Here is a 21,759-nt window from a genome sequence, read left to right on the forward strand (position 1 = left end):
GAAGGGGCAGAGAGAGATGGAGACACTGAATCCAAAACCGGCCCCAGGCTCTGAGCTGTCAGCTCAGATCCCGATGCTGAGCTCGAACTCACAAGCCATGAGATCACAACATGAGCCGAAATTTGATGTTTAACCATCTGAGCCACCCAGGCACCCTGGAGATTTATTTTCTTTTATCCTCACTATTATTGTTGAAAATTGGTATTATACTCCCTGCACCCCCATTGTTTTAAAGAGATGGAAAAAATTTAAGCTCTGGGTTGCAGACCCAGAGAAGTCTGCAGACTTCTCGCAGAGGTCATAGTCAGAGAGTAAAACAGGTAGGCTTGAACTAGGAATTTCTATAATATTTTCTCTACATAATGTCACATCACTAGATGAAAAAAAACTCCGAGTAAGCTGAAGTCTTACATTTGTTGGAAAGCGTGGCTGCGGTGGTGGTATTCAGCACAGTAAGAGCATAATGGGGGGGCAGGGAACCTTTGCATATTGCAGTTATAAAGGCGTCTCTTGAAGTTACAAGGCCCAGTCTTCCACAAAGAGCAGCCATAGTCAGTTCAGCTTTTAAAATATTCTCAGTGGCAGCTTCATCTGTGCTGAAAAGATAAAGTATTGTATTTAATATGATTATGTTTAATTATACTGCAAACATGATGTGCAATTAGGTATTCAGTGGAGTTTTAAGAAAATCTATAGACAAATAACAGCAAAATATACTTAAGGAATTTTAACTAATCAACATAATATCTGAAAATCCGAATTGGGTGAAAGCAATATATAATACATATTTCATTATTGAAGAAAATGGTTAAGCACTCAAAGATTTAACTTAAAATATCAAGCATTTTAAAATCAGTAAAATCTGCCATTCTGGAAAACAAATCAAAGTTACTGATAATCATCATCACTGTAAAAGTAGTAGTAAGGCTTGAAGTGAAAAAAAAAATTCTGTAATTTTAGGACTGGATTTTCCGTTAAAACATTATGACAACTACTCTGGTGGGGAGCAGGGCAAGAATAGGAGGAAGGGGGGAGGTGGCAGAAAAAGAATAATGTCCAAAAACTAATATTAAGAAATAAATCTTAAGACAAATTGAAGTAACAATTTTAATGTTTGTTTCTTATTAACTGTCACATGCAATATAAAAATTATAAAGACTTAATACCTGGCATCAAGAAGGAGAGAGAGAGCAGCAAGTAAACCACACCAGCAGGCATTCACCATTTCTTCCCAAACAGCTCTACTGACTTAAATGACAAAAACACACAATACTTCATGATAACATAGTATTTGACAAAATGCTATTCTAAAACCTCCCTAGTCATATGATGATACATTATATATTCCATCAACAACTCAATTATAATACTAAAATCTATAATATTTAAAATATATTTGAATCAATGAAAACTTAAAAACCACACCAGAGTTTCAGAATTCAAAAAGTTAACTGACTGGTGTGTGTGTGTGTGTGTGTGTAATGTCAGGTCCTTTTCCCTTCCCCTTCATTGGGCCAATCTTTCAGCCTCTGTGATCAGCTAAGAGTGATCAGCTGGTTCAGCCAGGAGATTGGTGACACACACACACACACACACACACACACACACACACACATTGGGAATCAAGTAAATAAAGCGAATCCACTGAATAAACTGGGACCAAGTTTTCACTGTTGGAGAAGGTAATTACAAACATGGAAAGTTGAAAATAAACCTTGTGGTATTAAACCAGAACTGGAGAAACCTCATTTACACAGACATTTTTAGACAGGCATTTTTAAAATGTAGAGAGATGTATGCTTGTTTGTGCATGTGTATGCGTGCATTTCTTTTTCAAGTAGTAAAAAGCACACTAGTGCCCATGTGTTAGTTTCCAAATACTATTCTAAACTAAAAGAAGCTAGGGCTCCTTAGATAAATAACTGAATCCTGGGCTTGGCAAGAAAAATCAAAGATGAGTTTAGAACATTTTGTTGTGTCAGATAGTAAGGTAGAGGTCAGAAAATGACAAAAGGACATAGTGACCAGTTTGAAAGGGGTCCCACTGGCAATGTCAGGAACAATCTGAGTGTTAAACCAAATAATGATAATCATAGATTGCAACCCTTCAATAAAATAAAATTCCATTCTGCCATTCTGGGGGAAAAAAAAAATCAAAGCAACTGATAACCATCATCACTGTAAAAGTAGTAGTAAGGCTTGAAGTGAAAAAAACATTCTGTAATTTTAGGACTGTATTTGCCATTAGAACATCAGGGCAAGAATAGCAGGAAGGGGGGAGGTGGCAGAAAAAGAATAATGTCCAATATATAAAAAATAATATAAATGAATAAATCTTAAAAAAATAAATGGGAGAGAAGGAAAAGCTCTCTTTTATATTTTAGATTAGTCTCAAAATATTTCTCCACAAAAAGTTCATAATTATTCTTACATTGAAGAAACCAGCCAGACATATTAACCAAATGGTAACATTACCAATAATGAGACATGCTGACACTGTATGCTCCTGACATGTTGATACCCTAAGTATAATGCAGCAACATTTCTATGGTAAAAATGAATAAATTGAATCTAATTATGAGGAAGCAAAAGACAAACCCAAACTGACTGAGCTACCCTTCAAAAGGGTCAAGGTCAGGGGCGCCTGGGTGGCGCAGTCGGTTAAGCGTCCGACTTCAGCCAGGTCACGATCTCGCGGTCCGTGAGTTCGAGCCCCGCGTCAGGCTCTGGGCTGATGGCTCGGAGCCTGGAGCCTGTTTCCGATTCTGTGTCTCCCTCTCTCTCTGCCCCTCCCCGGTTCATGCTCTGTCTCTCTCTGTCCCAAAAATAAATAAAAAAACGTTGAAAAAAAAAAAAAAATTCAAAAGGGTCAAGGTCATATAAAACAAGAAAAAACTAAGGACATGTTCTAGATTAAAGGACAGTATAGCAACATGAAACTAAATTCAACAGGTAATCCCAGAACATAAAAGACCTCATTGGGAGGCACCTGGGGGGCTCAACTGATTAAGCCTCTGACTCTTGGTTTTGGCTCGGGTCATAATCTCATGGTTCATGAGTTCAAGTCCCGCATGAGGCTCTACGCTGACAGTGCAGAGCCTGCTTGGGATTATCTCTTTCTCTCCCTCTATCTGCCCCACTCTGGCTCACACTGTCTGTCTCTCTCTCTAAAAAAAGAAAACAAAAACAAAAACACAAATGAAAAGGAAAAGGAAAAGAAAAAGGAAAAGAAATAGAAAAAAAGACATCATTGGGGCAACTGGCAAAATTTGAATGAGGTCTCAAATTAGATAATACTGGGCTAATGCTAAATTTATGATGGGACTGTACTATAGTTATATAGGAAACTGTCCTTATTTTTTAGAAAACACTGAAGTATTAAGGGGAAATTGGGCATCATGTCTGCAACTTATTCTCTAATAGTTAAAAAGGTAAAAAGTATAGTGACAAATATAAATACAATTACACAAATATGGTACTGTTAACAACTGGGAAATCAGGGTGAAGGACATATGGGAACTCTAGTATCTGTGCAACTTTTCTGTAAATTTCAAATTATTTCAAAATAAAAGTTAAAAATACATCACATATACCTATTTCCTTATCCATTTGGTCTGACGTTGACGGTGATTCTTGCCGTTCTGATGACTGTGTTGGTGAAGAAGCTGCTTCAGTGGTAGTCTGACATTCTGTTTCCACCTCTCCTAACTCTCCTTCAATCATACTAGTGATTCCACGTACAAGGTCTAGCAAACAGTGGAATGCCACAGACATAGCATAACCTTCTGGTATAGTTGGGGGCTCAACTTTGTCCAACATCTCTAGGCTGAAATTATGAGAAAATCAGAACACTAATTAAAAGCCACAATAATGAAAATACATGAAAGGATTTCCATAATTTGCAGTCTACAGAAATTAAGAGCAACAAACTGCAAAAGTGAATGGACATTACTGAGTTTGTGTTGTTCGGAGGAGGGCTCCCTTCTCAGTATTCTAAGAAACTGATTAGAAAAATTAAGGTCTGACCACTTCCATAACTAATTAGTTTAATAACTTACTTTTTTGCCTCTCCCCACAAGATGTGCCAATATTTTCATTAAATGTTGGCACTAGAAAAATAAAGACATGCAAAATAGTGTAAGACTAAATGGATTATAAAACCACTCAAATCTGACTAAGGTGCTTTCAAAGTAAGGTGCTATCAAATCAATCCTTTAAACGGGAAGATACTTTCACACTGAGAAAGTATTACTGTGAGATATCCAGCTTAGCTATCATCTCAGATACAATATGTCAACAGAGTAAGAATAATACTCAGAGCTTCAGTATGTCAAAGTCATATTTTAGAGCAGTTTCTACCCCATAGTTAAAACAAAGCTTTCAAAAGGGAAGATAAATCTTTTGTCTTAAATCATGGCAAATAAAGAGTTATGGTTTTAAGTTCCTTAAAACAGAAATCTGTCAAGATAAATCAATGGAAAAAGAACTGGTGGTACTGGAAAAACTGGATATTCATATGTAAATGAATGATGGTGGATCTACCTTGCACCATATACAAAAATTAACTCAAAATGTATGAACGACCTAAATGTAAGGGCTAAAACTAAAAACTCTTAGTTGAAAACCTGGGCAAAAATCTCCACAACCTCACATTAAGTACTGATTTGTTAGATATGATGCCAAAAGCACAAGCAACAGAAGAAAAAATAAATTGAATTCATCAAAATTAAAAAATATTGTCCTTCAAAGGATACTGTTAAGAAAATGAAAGGCAATCCACAGAATAGCAAATCATATATCTAATAGGGGACTAAAGAATATATAACACTTATAGCTAAATAATAATAAAAAATAAATAAAAAGGAGCAAAGGATCTGAAAAGACATTTCTCCCAAGATGATATATAAATGGCCAATAAACACATGAATAAGAAACTCAAAGTCATCAGTTTTTAGAGAAATGCAAGTTGAAATATGGTAAGATAACATTTAATATCCACTAGGATGGCTATGATCAAAAGACTATGACAATAATCAAAAGATAGTAATAAGCATTGCTCAGAATGTAGAGAAATCTGAACCCTCATATACTGTTGGTGGGAATGTAAAATGGTACAGTCTCTTGGGAAAATAGTTTGGCAGTTCTTCAAAAGTTAAACATCCACAACTACATGACCCAGCAATTCTACTCCTAGGTATATATCCAAGAAAAATGAAAACATATGTCTAAGCAAAAAAGTTACACACAAATGCTTACAGCAGCATTATCTCTAAAAGCCAAAAAGTGGAAACAACCCAAATGCCCATCAAATGATGGATAAACAAAATGCAGTACATCCATAAATCAGAATTATTTACCCACAAAAAGAAGTGAAATAGTGATATATCCTACAACATGAATGAACCTTCAAAACATGCTAAGTGAAAGCCTGAACAAAAGAATATTTATTGTACGATTACTTTTATATGAAATATCCAGAATAGGCAAATCAGTAGAGACGCAAGGTAGATTCATGGTTGCTAGGGGGTGGGGAAAGGGAGACTGAGGAATGACTGATAATGGGTAAGGGGTTTCTTTCTGGGGTGATGAAAAAGTTCTGGAATTAAATGGTAGTTACTGTTGTATATAGCTTTTGAATACAATGAAACCATAAATTATACACTAAGACTAAATTTTAGGTTTGTGAATTACATCTATACAATTGAAATCACTAAAGATTACAATAAAAAAAGTTAATAAAAGGGGTGCCTGGGTGGCTCAGTCAGTTAAGCATCTGACTCCTGATTTTGGCTCAGGTCATGATCTCATGGTTTGATGCGTTCGAGCCCCACATCGAGCTCTGCGCTGACTTTACAGAGCCTGCTTGGGATTCTCATATTCTCTCCCTCTCTCTGTCCCTCTCTCTCCCTCCCTCCCCTCCCCCCCGCCCCTCCCTGGCTTGTGCTCTCTCTGTTTCTCTCAAAATAAATAAATAAACTTGAAAAAATTATTTTAAAAAATTAAAGTTAATAAAAGAGATTTCCTACTTCAAATCCTAAAAGTCCCTGAATCATAATCAAGACTGGAGGTAGGTAATTTATAAATAAATGCAAAACTCAAAGTAAATAGCTATCATTTGTTGTGCAATTACTCTTGGCCCGGGACTTTAAGGTATTTTTTTGGTGCATTTTGTCTTGTTTAAACTCCACACAAAACCCCTAAAAGACACAGATGATGAAACCAAGGACTATGGTGACACCGCTACCAATCAGCAGTTCTTAACCCAAGTCTGATTCTAAAGTCTATCAATTTAGGCCCTAGCATTTGCCGGCTCTGAGTATTTTAAAATTTAGGTATTCAATAAAAATATAAATACATTCTTGATCAAGAGATCTAAGCTCAAACAGCAAGGGTAAATTTTCTGGATTCAACTGTATAAAGCCACACATTAAGCCTATCAGCACTAATTGTTTTTTTCAGACAAATCTCTACTTTCAAAGAACAAATGATCTACTGTGAAAATGCATCTAAAACAGATAATATAATCCTAAATATCCAAAACTCCAATCCCCAAATTCTACGGTAAAGACTTTAAGTGCCAGAATAGTTAGGAGAAAAAAGGTGATTTATGTTTATTTATACCACAGCCTATAACATGGCCTACACTTTCTTACCTCAATATTTCAGGGCTACTTTATTAGAATCACTACATAAATTCCAGTTTTAGATAAAATGTAACTCGTTTATTTAAGTATTTTTAAATTTAGGTAAACTTGCAAAACTGTCACAAGCCCAACTTTGAAAGAAACCACAGTGTATTTAATCTGAAAGAATATGTCAACAATACTTAGGTCAAAACTACTTCTGAGGGCACCTGGGTGGCTCAGTCAGTTAAGCGTCCGACTTCAGCTCAGGTCACAATCTCATGGTTCGTGAGTTCGAGCCCCGCATCAGGCTCTGTGCTGATAGCTCAGAGCCTGGAGCCTGCTTCAGATTCTGTGCCCCCCTCTCTCTCTGCCCCTCCCCTGCTCATGCTCTGTCTCTCTCTCTCTCAAAAATAAATAAACATTAAAAAAATTTAAAAAAACAAAACTACTTCTGTCTGTACATCACTTAAGTTTTCAAACGATTACATACTTAAAAAAGTCAATACATGAACAGAATACACAATCAAGATTTCCATTTTTACCTTCAAAGAAAATAGTAAAAATAACTTTATACTGAATCTCAAAACAAATGAATGAATAAAAGATGCCAATTCAACAGGGAAGCTTCAATGAAAACATGCTAATTCATGTACAGAAGAGCACCCAATATTTTTTTAGCTATTTTTGATTTCAGAGGTGAGTAATCTCAGTGTTTATAGCACTAAAAAAATCTATTTACATGTTCCTTTAGAGATTTAGTCCTAGCTCTGTCTTCAAGTGAAATAATGTGCTATACTCGAAATGACAGTATTTAGTAGCAGAACTAGTTAAAATCAACTCTCTTAACTGACAAGGACTAAATTATCAACAAACAATTGGCCCTGGGGCTCCTTGGTGGCTCAGCTGGTGGAGCATCTGAGGTCAGGTCATGATCTCATGGTTCATGGGTCTGAGCCCTGCGTCAGCCTCCACTCTGACAGTGCAGAGCCTGCTTGGGATTTTTTCTCTCTCTCTCTCAATAAATAAACTTAAAAAAACTATTTGCTGTTCTTTTAAAACAAAAAGAATAAATTAAACAATTGGTTTCAGGGGCCCCTGGGTGGCTTGGTTGGATAAGCGGCCAACTCTTGGTTTCAGCTCAGATCATGATCTCACGGCTTTGTGGGCTCAAGCCCGGCATCAGGCTCTGCGCTGGCACCATAGAGCCTGCTTGGGATTCTCTCTCTCCCCTTTTTCTCTGCCTCTCCCCTACTTATGCTGCCTCTTGAGATAAGGAAAGAAAGAAAGAAAGAAAGAAAGAAAGAAAGAAAGAAAGAAAGAAAGAAAGAAAGAAAGAAAGAAAGAAAGAAAGAAAGAAGAAAAGAAAGAGAAAAATTAGACCATTGGTTTCTGACTTCCATTTTATTAATGAAAAAGCAATTCTTACAACTTTGCCAAGTAATTACTCTTTTGTCATTTGTTTTGATTTTTCTTCCTCAAGCACTCACTCTCTCCCTTTAGTTATGTATCTGTTCAATCTTCTATCCTCAGAGATCATTTCTGTCCCCATCTTCACCTTGGTCACTCTCTATCCCCTTAACTTGTCTTTTCTTCAAAGAATTAACCACTGGCAAGGTGATATTACATGTTTATTTGAGCCTTTATTGACTATCTCACTCACTAATACATAAGTTCCATAAGGGCAGCAATTTAGTTCCATGTTGGGGTTTTTTCAACTTATAAAATGAGGTGGGGAAGTGAATGAATCAGATTACTGTCTCCTTCAGTGCTAGAAATATGATTCTTTTAAATTTGATTCTCTAGTATACTTGCACCACTAGCCTTTATAGCAAGCAAAAGCTTATATGAGACTAGGTAACATTATCTTTTAAATGACTAAAAATAACAATGAATTTTAGTTAAATATTTCAGTCCTCTATGACTCCATGCTTTTACACTTTTAGGCAAAATAAAGCTGCACAGCAAAATATCATGATCATACAATGTAGACTGACACACCATATAAATTTATCATTTAAACTAGTCAGAGAAAAGGAGGTTGGGCAAATGAGTAAAGGGGTGTGGGAGACACAGGCTTCCAGTTCTTCTAGTCACGGAATGAATAAGTGACAAGAATAAAAGGCAAAGCATAAAGAATAGAGTCAATGATATTGTCACAGTGATGTAAGGAGTCAGATGGCAGCTACACTTGTGATGAACACAACATAATGCATAAACTTGTCAAATCACTGTATTATATTGTACACCTGAAACTAATGTAACGTGTACTATACTCACATTTTTTTAAAATGTTTATTTATTCTTGAGAGAGAGAGAGAGAGAGAGAGGAGAGAGAGAGAGAGAGACAGTGTGAGCAGGGGAGGGAGAGAGAGAGAGAGAGACAAAAGCTGAAGCAAGCTCCAGGCTCTGAGCTGTCAGCACAGAGCCTGACACCGGGTTTGAACTCACAAACCATGAGATCATGAACTGAGCTAAAGTCGGACGCTTAACTGGCTGAGCCACCCAGGTGCCCCTATGCTCAAATTTTAATGAATGAATAAATAAATAAATAACCAAACAAACCAACAAACTAGTCAGAGACTCTGCTTCAAATCTTAAGTTTTGATTTACTGTCATCGGAATAGTATTTTAATTATACATACTAAGCATTCAAAAATGTATGAATTAACTGCTTCACAACAGCTGCAGCATTAAACCTATGTGGTGTTAACTGCTTTATCTCTGGAGCATAGCAGTTCACTTCGACTTAAGAAAAATAAACAATACACTGCCGACTATATATTTGTTAAACTGAAATAACTAATGATAATACAAATAACATATATGGTATCCATTAAACACTTCAAATTAATTAAACTAAAAGTACTGTATGTTAAACCCTAACAATGGAATTAGCTAAACAGTTAAAATAACTTTTATTACCTAGAGAATCCTGAAAGGTAAATATATCACTACTCCCATTTTATAGGTGAAGAAACTGAGATTTTTAAAATTAAAGAATTTGCTGCTGGTAAAGTCAGTATTAGAAGACCTAAGTCCAAAGGGTCTGAAATCAAGTCACATACTTAAATCAAAAAGCCATATAAAACAGATGACTCGGTCCTCAGGTAGAAAAACCACATTTTGTTTCATAATGCTATTAACAGGTCTACAAATAGACAAAAGAAAACAAACAAAATCCAATCCTTAGTAAAAATCTCAAAATACGGCCAAAAAAATTAGTTCTAAACTGTATTAGTAGGCTTGAATTCAAAATATAATGCAGAGAGAAACATTTTATGATAAAATATCCCCAACAACATCAATCATAAAATAAGGCTACTACTACTTACTAGGTGGCTTTTGCACTGCCTTGTACTGTTATAGTCAGAATAGGTATCCAAGTTCCTCTATATTCAAATGCTGGTAGCAAAGTAACACCTCCACCAATCCCCAACATTCCTGAGTTAGCTGGTGTTGAGACAGGGCCCCCTGAGTTATTATTTCCTATTAGATAAGGAGAAGAAAACAAAGATACCAATTTACTACTTAATTACAAATCAATGATATTAAAGTATCTGTTCAATTAAAAAAAAAAAAAATTGTTCTAGGGGCACCTGGGTGGCTCAATTAGTTGAGCATCCAACTCTTGATTTTGGTTCAGTCATGATCCCAGGGTCATGGGATCGAACCTGGAATCAGGCTCCATGCTGAGTCTGGAGCCTACTTAAGATTCAATCAATCTCTCTCTCTCTCTCTCTCTCTCTCTGCCACTCTCCCCAACTCCTGTTCTAAAAAAAATTTTTTTTAATTTGTTCTACAGGAATGGATACTGCACAAATAAATGAAGTTTATCAATCCTATTATGGCTATTAGAGAGTCTCTCTGTCTTCCCAGAACACCATTTCCTTTTTTATTTTTTAGAGAGAGAGAGCACGAGCAGGGAAGAAGGGCAGAGGGAGAAAGAGAGAGAATCTTAAGCCGGCTCCACACCCAGCATGGAGCTCAACACAGGCTCTCATGACCTGAGCTGAAATCAAGAGTCAGACACTTAACTGCCTGAGCACCCAGATACCCCACCATTTCCCTTTTTATAAAAAAAAAAGTACTAATTAGTAAAACTATTGACAAACTTTACAATATACTTTCTGTTAGACCACTTTTCACCATAGGTGAAAATAATGAATTAAAAGAACCATTAATCAGATAGTAAAAAGTAGAAGATAAAGAAGGCAAAGAGAAACTAGAAGTTGTATACTGATTTCCAAACAAGCTTAAATCAAGTTCACCCATTTCGTTAAAAGAAAGACTAACAGACCTCCTAAGATGGTGAACCAGACTATTTATTTATTTATTTATTTATTTATTTTTAATTTTTTTTTTTTTTAAACGTTTTATTTTTGAGACAGGGAGAGACAGAGCATGAACAGGGGAGGGTCAGAGAGAGGGAGACACAGAATCTGAAACAGGCTCCAGGCTGAGCTGTCAGCACAGAGCCTGACGCGGGGCTCGAACTCACGGACCGCGAGATCATGACCTGAGCCCAAGTCGGCCACTTAACCGACTGAGCCACCCAGGCGCACCCAGACTCTTTTTAAAGAGAGGCACAAAATGAAGACTCTTTTAAAATGAAGATAAACATCTAAAGTCTTATTCTTATGTGATTAGAGAAACTGAAAGTATACCAGAGAAAGAAACATATTCTGGAAAGAACTAAACACAGGGCTCCTGAATGGCTCAGCCAGTTAAGTGTCCAACTCTTGATTTCGGCTCAAGTAATGATCTCACGGTTTGTGGAATCGAACCCCAAGTTGGGCTCTGGGTTGACAGCATGGAGCGTGCCTGGGATTCTCTCTCTCCCTCTCTGCCCCTCCCCTGTTGATGCACATGCTCGCTCTCTCTCTCTCTCTCTCTCATAATAAATAAATAAACATTAAAAAAAAAGAAAGAAAGAAATACGGTGCATGCGTGGCTCAGTTGGTTAAGCATCCGACTCTTGGTTTTGGCTCCGGGTGTGATCTCTGGTTCATGACTTTAAGCCCCATGCTGGGTTCTGTGCTGATGATGCACAGCCTGATTCTGACTCTCTCTATCCCCCACCCCCCAAAATAAATGAATAAGCTTAAAAAAAAAAAAAAAGAAACACAATTGCCTCAATAAGACTGAATATTCCTTTTTTTTAAACTTTTTCTTATGTTTATTTTATTTTTGAGAGAGACAGAGCATGAGTGGGAGAGGGTTAGAGAGAGACACAGAATCCCAAGCAGGTTCCAGGCTCTCAACTGTCACCACACAGCCCAATGCAGGGCTCAAACCCACAAACCATGAGATCATGACCTGAGCCAAAGTTGGGCACTTAACCAGCTGAGCCACCCAGGTGCCCCGAGATTGAATATTCTTTAAGTGAAAGTCTTTACTATCAACACATTTAGGTAATTCAAATTTCTCTATTCACAAAATTTCCATGAAATACCCTCTCAGAATAGTGCATATTGTAAATCGTGGCAGAATATAAAAAACAAAATATGAATTAGCCTTTACCAGCTTGGTTTGTTGTAGCAGGATTTCCAGTAGGAGGGACAAGAAACAATGACTGGATAAAAGATCCCAGGGCATTTACAATATCACGAAAAACCTTGGTAGAATGCTGTTTCATATCATAGGACTGACAAAATGACCTGTAAAATAATTTTTAAATAAAATAAAATGTTTAATAAAATGTTTCTAGGGAAAATATTTGAATATATTAACATTTTTTAATAGCAAGTAATTTTGATTTGTCAGTCTGAATGCTATACTCAAAACTTCATCACACCTGAGTTATTTTACTAAGTTAGTACAAAGGTTGAGACTGAGGTCAATGTTCCAAAAAAATTTTTCTTGGCTGTATTAACCAGTAATTTGAACTGATGGCAATTACTACCCATGTTTTTTGCCCACTTCTCAGTTGTTTTCCACACTCACACCCCTACCCCTCTATATACATACAATACACAATTTTCTTTGTTTAGAAATCACTAACGTTTGGGAAAACTTAAAAGTCTTCCTACTAGCACAAACATTAACCTATTTAACTAAATACTGCTGAGGTTCTACCTTAATAGCTGAGGCTGCACACAGAGTCTGTGTATAGATTCTACTGCAACAGCTCGTAGCCACTGTGGTTTATCTGCATCCAGAAATTTCACCAGAAGTGACAGAAATATCTCACATTCAGTTACCTAAAAAGTATAAGATTTTTTAATAATATATCTTTAAATCTAAGATAGGAATTTATAAAATACACTCTTGTTCTTAGTTTATGGAAAAATCAATAAAATCTTCTAACTTTAAATAAATTATAATTCTTAATGGGGAGTAGAGAAAAGGAAGGGAAGAGCAGTTATATAAGGGAAAAGCTAACAGTAAAAATAATCAGTCTCTCTCTAAGTACATCTCTGAAAACACACACTAGTCATCTGCTCACATGGTCAATCTTTTATCCTCATTCTTTAGAAAGCACTATGCGCCATCACACTATCCTCACTGCTGCCAGGTAGCACACATACATGTAAACTGCTGGTAGGATGTATATTCTACTCTTTAATAATACCACAAGTTTTTCCATATGTTCTTGTGCTGCTTAAACAAAGAGGCAATAAACGTAAGCATGTTTAGTGTATATTTTCTAGGGAAAAACAAAAAGGAATCCATAGCAGTTAACAAGTATAAGATATAAAGTACTTAGAATGACGCCTGGTACATAGTTTCCCTTTCTTTATAAATATCCGTTATCATTACTGTTAATATAAATCATCTCTTCTGCAAGCTCTTTGTAAATAAAAATGTTTAGAGCACATTCTCAACATTACACACTAAATGTGTGGTAGATGAATAAATGAACAAAAAAAAGTAACCAGTTTTTTCAAAAGTTAATAGATTACTTCTTAATGTTACACATTAACTGAGGGCACAGCAGGATCCTTGTGAGGTAAGGACCTGACATTGTGATTAGTAGGCCAAACTGAAATCTCCCTTTATACCAAGTGTAGCACATTATTGGATGAGTTAGCTGGGGGTACCCTGAAATGAGTAAGCATCATGTGGGGCAAGAAATTTCAGAAATATAGCAGTCGTCAGGATGTTAGCCCAAAGTCTTAGCAGTTGGTATCTTCTAATGTCTTACAGTCCTGTTAACTGGATGCTTAAAACTAGGACATAATCATGAAGATAAAGCAGAAGGGGTAATTAAAAACTTTATTCTTGGATTGCTATGATTGGGGAAGTCCTAAAACAGAGGCTTATCACTGTCCTAAACATGATACTGTTAAAAAGCATTAGATCAGAAATCAGATGGGCTCAGCTTTATCCAACAGAGTGGATGACAAGTTACATAACCTTATAAATAAAGGATAAAAGCATCTCATCTTCCAGAGAAATCAAATGAGAAAATTGTAAAAATAAAAACGTCTCGTAAATATGATAAAGTGCCATGCAAATACGGAGCACATTTTTTCCTAAACAAATGATCCCTTTTAGTAAAGAACTGATAAAGAATCATGCTGGTGACTCACTATGCAAGTTGTTATCTACAACAGAGTTTTAACATTAGTGGGTCCTCCAAACGCGCACTACCTCTTTTAGAATAAAAGTGAAATATAAATGCAGTAGTACAATTGAAGGCTCATAAGCCAGGTTTTGAGGCCAGAAAACAAAGGCTCTCAAAAACATTATATCACAGCCAAAAGAAATATTATTATAAAACTTGCCTTGAAGAGTATATCAGTTCCTCTCCTGTAAGAGAAGGACTACAGCGCATTCTGTCAGCTGAAAAATCATGTACGAGGAGTACTATGTACATAACAATACCTAGAGACCTGTATTATTTTAGTACTTATTCCATAAAAATTACTACCTGAATATATCATAACATACAAAAATTCAAAGGCTTTAATAATTTGTAATCTTAAAAAAAAAAAAGCAAATCAAACAATTTATACTACAGCCACTACAACCTTGTAATTTGGGTAAATGAGAGCCTTTCTCCTGAGGTCTGGAACTTTGGTCTCCTTTCCTTCCTCCTTGCCAAGTGTGAAAGTCTGATCAGAGAACTAGTGTTGAGGTCACTGCATTGTTCTCAAGGACATCAATGGAGGGCACCTGCTGTGAATTTGTTAAGCCTTTTTCCCAAGAAGCTGCACTCACAGGGAAATGTGTATTAAGAATGGCATCTATGGGGAGCGCCTGGGTGGCTCAGTCAGTTGAGCATCTGACTTCAGCTCAGGTCATGATCTTACGGTTCTTGGGTTCGAGCCTCACATCGGGCTCTGTGCTGATAGCTCAGAGCCTGAAGCCTGCTTCGGATTCTGTGACTCCCTCTCTCTCTGCCCCTCCCCTGCCCATACTCTGCCTCTCCCTCTAAGATAAACATTAAAAAATTTTTAAAAAAGAATATTTAAAAGAATGGTTTCTATGGCCTAAGTCTAATTGGCCTAATGTGACATGAAGATACCTCATAAACTCCATTATACTAGCATGAAGAGTAATGAATGTTTCTGAATTCCTACAGTCCTTTGGTACTGGATAGTAGTCAAGAGACAACTGATGCTTAAGATTAATCGCTCATTCTGGTAGAAATTTTAATCACAGTAGCACATGGATTTCTGATAAGGAACTATGTACATAATAAAGTAACTGTTGACTTAGGACACAACAAAGACAGTCTGATAGACTATAAATGCAGGAGTCTATTTCTCAAAGGCTGATAAGAGTAAACAACCTTTTGGCTAATGAATTTGTAGTGCTAAGATCCTTTGTTGGAGACATGTATGTGAAGCAGTAGAAAATTAGGTTGGGTAAGTCAAAATAGCCCCATTAACTCCTTTTTAAAAGCAGTGAGTCAAAGGTAGAAAAGAGATATGCTACCAACTTATAAGCTAAGTTTCACAAATCCCTTAAACTATCTTCCTAAAAAAGATATCTGGACACAAAGCATAAATGATTCAGAGGACAGAGAAACATCTAGCTCAGATGATAGAAAAGAGGAAGAATATACTATACCTGCTATATTATATCTCTTCCTGAATGACCGGGGCATTCCAATTTCCTCCAGTCACTCTAGATATATTAACAGAACCAACCTTTGAATGTTAGGTATCTCCACCCCTGAGCTACTTGATACAACAAAATAAGCTGGTGAATACTGAAGGAGAACAGATTCCCTAGTTAAGTGATTCCCCTAAGTGGGGTTAAAATGAGGTCACAATTATTTTTATAGTAACACTAAGATATTACTTGCCATTTTTAGTGTATTGACATTTGCACTGATGATACGAAAGCAATGGTGGGTATAACAGCTGGTGCTTTAGCACGAATCAAGGCAGTAGCACCAAACTGCACTAGTATCATTGTATTTTTCACTCCCACACACAATTTTGTTTTAAAAAGGTCTATTTCACTAAACCACAATGAAAATAAGTAAATAAAAATAAGCATAAATAAAAAATAAAATACAAATTATTAATTTTATTAAATTTGACCTGTAAGTGTCTGTCTTTTTAATTTTCTGCATGACAAAATGAGAATATATATGAAGCAGTTTTTCTACGTATCAAAGTACAACGGTTGGATGGGGAAAAACATAGTTAAGAACTGATCTAGTCACTTTTTTCCCCCTAAGGAACACCATTTTAACTGAAAAAGCAAACGGTAAATTACGACTTTTTAGACTTGTGTACATTGCAGACACTTAATAAAAAAATGAACAAAGTAAGCTTGTAGCTGTAAGGGAAACAAATAACAGTATTTGTTGCCAACGAGAGATTTAAGCTTTCAAGCAAAAGTAAGTATTTTAGAAAATTTATATCTACCACTGTGACCTTGACAACTTCTTAATAACAGATTTATCTGATAAATGGTTGGTGATTAACAAAAGTGATTTCTGGTAATGTATAAAATGTTGACATTTGGATTATCTGCATAATTAAAATACATGATATTACAAAATCATGTATGGATAAAAGATACAATCAGAGCACAAGATGAATCAATGAATTTTAATGTAACCGAGTATGAAAATGTCATTACTATGGTTTCAATACTACACCTTTAAGAAACTGTCACTTGGTCCAGTCTGGTGTAGTAGCAAAGAGGAATATCCACTATTAAGATAGATTTAATATCCATGAAGACAATTCTGCCTTTTCCAACTACATGTCTTTGACAAGACAGATTTTCTTCATATGCTTCAACCAAAACAACACGTCACAATAGAATGAAAAAAGATAAGAAAATCCAGTTATCTTCTATTAAGCTAGACATTAAGGAGATTTGCAAAAAATATCTTTGTTTTCCTCTTGGAAAAATAATGAGTTTTATGTTAACATGAGTGGGTTCAGTAAGATCTGACTTAATTTTTAGTACAATAAATGACTGAAAAAATCCACATAAACAAAAGGTCAATATTTTCCTACAAGCATAAAGAGATCCAAAGACTAAAAAGTGTAAGAATTACTACTCCAGTATGTCTCCTAGATGTATAATTTCTATGTTTAAATAAAGAAAACACAAAGAAATGAGAGAGAAGCATTGCACATAAATTACATATCTTACTCCACAAGTACCATACCTTTAATTTTTGCCCTTGGAGAAACTGTAGAATGTCTGAACTTGCTCATAATGAAAAGTGCCAATATTACAAAATCTAACAGTGTGGAATTAATATTTTAAATCATCTGAAGATGAATTTGCCTTTACAAACACAGTAAGGTAAGTTTTACCAGTTGGTCATTACCCCCAATGAGTGAAGTACACGGAAGTAGGCCTTTCTCTACCACCTTTAGGTAGTAATATTCAATCTTTCCAGTAGCTGGTGACACTGTTACTTATCTTCCCCTTTTACCCCCCACCCAAGTCAAGGAGATTAAGGTCAAAATATGGAGAATGGTATGGTAACAGTATGAAAAATGTGACACTAAACAGCCTTGGAGAGAAAAGAAATAAGAACTAAGAAAACAGAGAAGTAGTAAAAAGCACTGGGATTAAGAGCGAGGATTTGGGGGTCTAAAAGAATGAGTTAACATCCCAGCTCTGTGCTTATAAAGTATAATCTCAGGCATTTTACATAAATATCCTGAGCCTTATTTTTTCAGCTGTAGTAAAGTCTAAGTGAATATATGTAAAGCACTTTGTATAGTGTCTGAAATATATGCACTCAAAAACAGCAATTTCATCCCAAACCAAAATTACTGAGGAATGAGGTATCTGTATCTCTTAAGAAGTCACTGGATGAACTGCTATATACTAAAAGTGGTGGACAGAAACTAAGTTGTTAAGCTGCTGAGATACCATACCAAAATACCACAGACTGGGTGGCTTAAATAACAGAAATCTATTTATCACAGTTCTGGATGTGAGAAGTCTAAGATGAGGGTGCCAGCAAGGTGAGATTTGCATCAGACTGCTCTTCCTAACTCACAAGCAGCTGCTTTATCACTGTGTTCTCCCATGGCAGAAAGAGTGAGAAAGAGCAAGAAAGCTTTCTAGTGTCTCTTCTTATATAAGGTCATTAACTCCATCAGCATGGCCCTACAGTATGACCTCATCTAAACTTAATTATCTCCCAAAGATTCCATCTCCAAATACTATCACATTAGGGGTTAGGGCTTCAAAATACTAGTTTTGAGGGGGTACAACTAAGCACCAAGGTGACTTTTTTTTTATAAGAATATAAAAGTTTTTTATAGCATTATGCATTATTATGAGAGTAGAAGATTTGGTGTTCTATGACTGATGAGTGGATATGAAAAGGAAAAGGAAGAATATCTCTGCTTCCTATACTTTTATCTTAATTTAATGTAGTTAAACCAGCATTTTAGAGAAGTCTTCCTAAGATAACTCTGATAATACTTAGGAAAATAAGCAGGGGAGTGATAGATATTTGGCCTTGTCATAGGTGAACTCTACCAGCTTTTGTTTACCTGGGAAAGTCTTAATTTCTCTTTCATTATTAAAGGAAAGTTTTGCTGGGTATAGTATTTGTGGCTGGCAGGTTTTTTTTTCTTTCAATACTTTGAATACATCATCCCACTCCCTTCTGGCCTGCAAGATTTCTGCTGAGAAATCTACTGAGTCTTATGAGCACTCCCTTGAACATGATGAGTTGCTTTTGTTTTGCTACTTTAAAGATTCTCTGAAACTTTTAACAGCTTAATTATAACATGTCTTGGTATAGTTCTCTTTAGATAAATCCTAGTTGTAATTCTCTGAGCTTCATGAATTTGTATGTCCCTTTCCTTCTTCAAATTTGGGAAGGTTTGGGCCATTACTTCTTCAAACTGGCTCTCTGCCCCTTGCTTTCCTCATCTGAGACTCCAATAATGTATTGTGAAGTAATAAGAAATATATATATTGGTCCCTGCTCCTGGTTCCTGACACAGAGCTCCTACAATTCTCATAATTTCCTGAGTGATAGGAGCATCTGACACAGAGTTTTAAGTCTCCTGAAATTTCCTATGTGATTCTTTCATTCAAATGCGGCAACCCTCAATGGATTGCAGGATAGGGGCTGGATACCAGAAAAAACAATCATAATTAGAAGCTTGAGACTTTCAGCCTCACCTCTCATACTCTGGAGAGGGAAGAGTGGTAGAAATTGAGTTAATAATCAATCATGCTGACATGATGAAACCTCCATAAAAATCCTAAAAGTATGGAGTTTAGGAAGCTTCCAGGTTGGTGAATACATCTATATGCTAAGAGGGTGACACACCCCAACTGCATAGGGACAGAAGCTCCTGCTCTTGGGACCTTTCCAGACCTCACCCTATGAATCTTTTCATGTGCCTGTTCTTTTCATGAATCTGTTCGTTGCTACCCTTTAAAATATCCTTTGTAATAAATAAGCAATAGTAAGTAAACTGTTTTCCTAGGTTCTGTGAACCACTTTGACAAATGATCAAACCCAAAGAGGAGGTTGTGGGAACTTCCCATTTACAGCCAACTTAAAATCTGTGGATAACCAGGCAATGCACTACTTGCAACTGGCATCTGCAACAGGGGAGTCTTGTGGAACTGAGCCCTTAACTACAGGATCTGTACTAACTCTGGCTAGTGTCAGAGTTGAACTCAACATACGATATCTGGCTGTCAGAGAATTGGCTGATGTGGGAAAAAATCCATACATCTGATATCCAAGGTGTTGTGAGTGTAGGAGCATAACCCAATGTGCTTTTCCTAGACATGGATATCTTGGTCTGCTGGATGATATGCCAGAAGTCTGCTAGAAGCTCTTCTTGCTTTTTATGTTTTTGCTCCTCTGACCTGGTAATTGCCAATAACTTGTCTTCAAGTTTGTGGATTCTTTCTTCTGCTTGATCTAGTCTACTGTTGACCCCTTCTATGAATTTTTCAATTCAGAATTACCATATACTTCTTTAGAATTTTTGTTTTGTTCTCCTTTATAGTTTCTACCTCTTTATTGATATTCTCATTTTATTCATATACCATTTTCTTGATTTCATTTAGTTGTTTGTATTCTCTTTTAGTTCATTCAGATCTTTACGATGGTTATTCTGAATTTCTGTCAGGTAATTCACTGACTTCCATTTCTTTATGGTTAGTATCTGGAGATTAATTTTGTTCCTTTAACCGAGCCATATTTCCCTGTTTCTCTGTATGCCTTATTTTGTTGTTGTTGTTGTTGTTGAAAAAGTCAACTCTTTTAGTCTTTATGGACTGGCTTTGTACAGGGAAAGAACTTCACCAATCAGCCTGGAAACCTCTCAAACCTCTTCTGTCAATGTGTTTCCTCTGGGCTTGTGTGTATAATTTCCCAGCAGAAGACACTTGCTTGTTTCTATTCAGAAGCTCCCCCTGGTGTATGTCTGCAGTACTATGCCTCTCTGGGCAAGCAACAGGTTTGCCTTGGTGCCTAGCAGGCCCAAATGTGCTGCCTGTCAGTGTTCCAAAAATCAGGTGAGACAGAAACTAGGTGGGCAGTACCCCAAAAAAGTCAGAATATTAGATGCGCATTTTATCTTTTGCCCACCTAAAGGAGAAGCCATAGGTTGGCAGTTTTCTCCTGATCACACCATGCTGAGATGTGTAAGGAGTGGAGTGAGGTATGCAGTTAAGGGCCATGAGCTTTCCTACCCACTGTAATGAACCTCTCTGTTTGGCCTTCCATTTGCCTATGGTGCTATAACCTCTCAACTGGTTTCCGAAGTTGTCACAGAGGTAATTATGTACTGTTAAGTTGGTGTCTCTCTGGGGGACAGCGGGCTTGAATCCTCATATTCCAACATTTTGCTGATGTCACTCTGGTTTACAATTTTAAAAACTTTCTTTGCAGGGACTCCTGGGTGGCTTAGTCAGTTGAGTGTCCAACTTCGGCTCAGGTCATGATCTTGTAGTGAGTTCGAGCCCCACGTCAGGCTCTGTGCAGACAGCTCAGAGCCTGGAGCCTGCTTCAGATTCTGTGTCTCCCTCTCTCTCTGCCCCTCCCCCACTCAGGCTCTGTTCTGTCTCTCAAAATGAATAAATGTTAAAAAAAAATTTTTTTTTTTAAGTTTCTTTGTGGACTAGGGTGCCTGGGTGGCTCAGTGAGGTAAGTGTCCGAGCCTTGATTTCATGAGAAATCGTGAGAAATTCGTTTCATGAGACTGAGCCATGTGTCAGGCTCTATGCTGACAGCACAGAGCCTGCTTAGAATTCTTTCTCTTCCTCTCTCTCTGACCCTCTCCCACTCGTGTTTTCTCTCTCTCTCAAAATAAAAAAACACGCAATAAAAAAGTTTCTGTGTAGATTGAAACGGACTATAAATAAATACAATTAAGAAAATATGACAACTGCCAGGTAAAAGCTCTCCATCTTTGGAGAAATTAAGCAATTTTTCATTTATTTTCAACAAGTGACAGGAGACCTTTCAAAACCTCCAAAAGTTAATCATTGTAAAGATTCACAGAATTTCCCTCCATTTCAACTGTATATAATTAGACAAAAAAGTCTTATTTTTTCAATTAAAAACAATTATTGGAAATTATATCAAATACCATGCATGTTGGGAGGAACACTGACTGTAATTTTTAAAAAGTTAATCCCTACAGAGAAAGATGGAGCTATGAAATAAAGTAAGTTCATAAACTCATATACCTAAATGTTCAATTATATGTTATTA

The 21,759-nt window shown here is 36.5% G+C and overlaps 1 protein-coding gene across 5 annotated transcripts in view; it reads right to left on the reverse strand.

The window, feature by feature from the left end:
• Positions 1-21,759, reverse strand: part of MON2 (MON2 homolog, regulator of endosome-to-Golgi trafficking) — a 121,164-nt gene that overhangs the window by 58,891 nt on the left and 40,514 nt on the right. For all 5 annotated transcript variants that reach the window (XM_019454970.2, XM_053895776.1, XM_019454968.2 and 2 more), the window contains 6 exons: positions 12,702-12,826; positions 12,147-12,283; positions 9,959-10,112; positions 3,594-3,826; positions 1,167-1,248; positions 412-596 (listed from right to left, as the gene is read on the reverse strand). In XM_019454970.2, the coding sequence (XP_019310515.1) occupies positions 412-596; positions 1,167-1,248; positions 3,594-3,826; positions 9,959-10,112; positions 12,147-12,283; positions 12,702-12,826 (916 nt within the window). The remainder of the gene's footprint in view (positions 1-411; positions 597-1,166; positions 1,249-3,593; positions 3,827-9,958; positions 10,113-12,146; positions 12,284-12,701; positions 12,827-21,759) is intronic.

The sequence above is a fragment of the Panthera pardus genome, unplaced genomic scaffold (assembly GCF_024362965.1).
Source record: "Panthera pardus isolate Hobbes unplaced genomic scaffold, ASM2436296v1 HiC_scaffold_6, whole genome shotgun sequence".
NCBI classification, from domain to species: domain Eukaryota; kingdom Metazoa; phylum Chordata; class Mammalia; order Carnivora; family Felidae; genus Panthera; species Panthera pardus.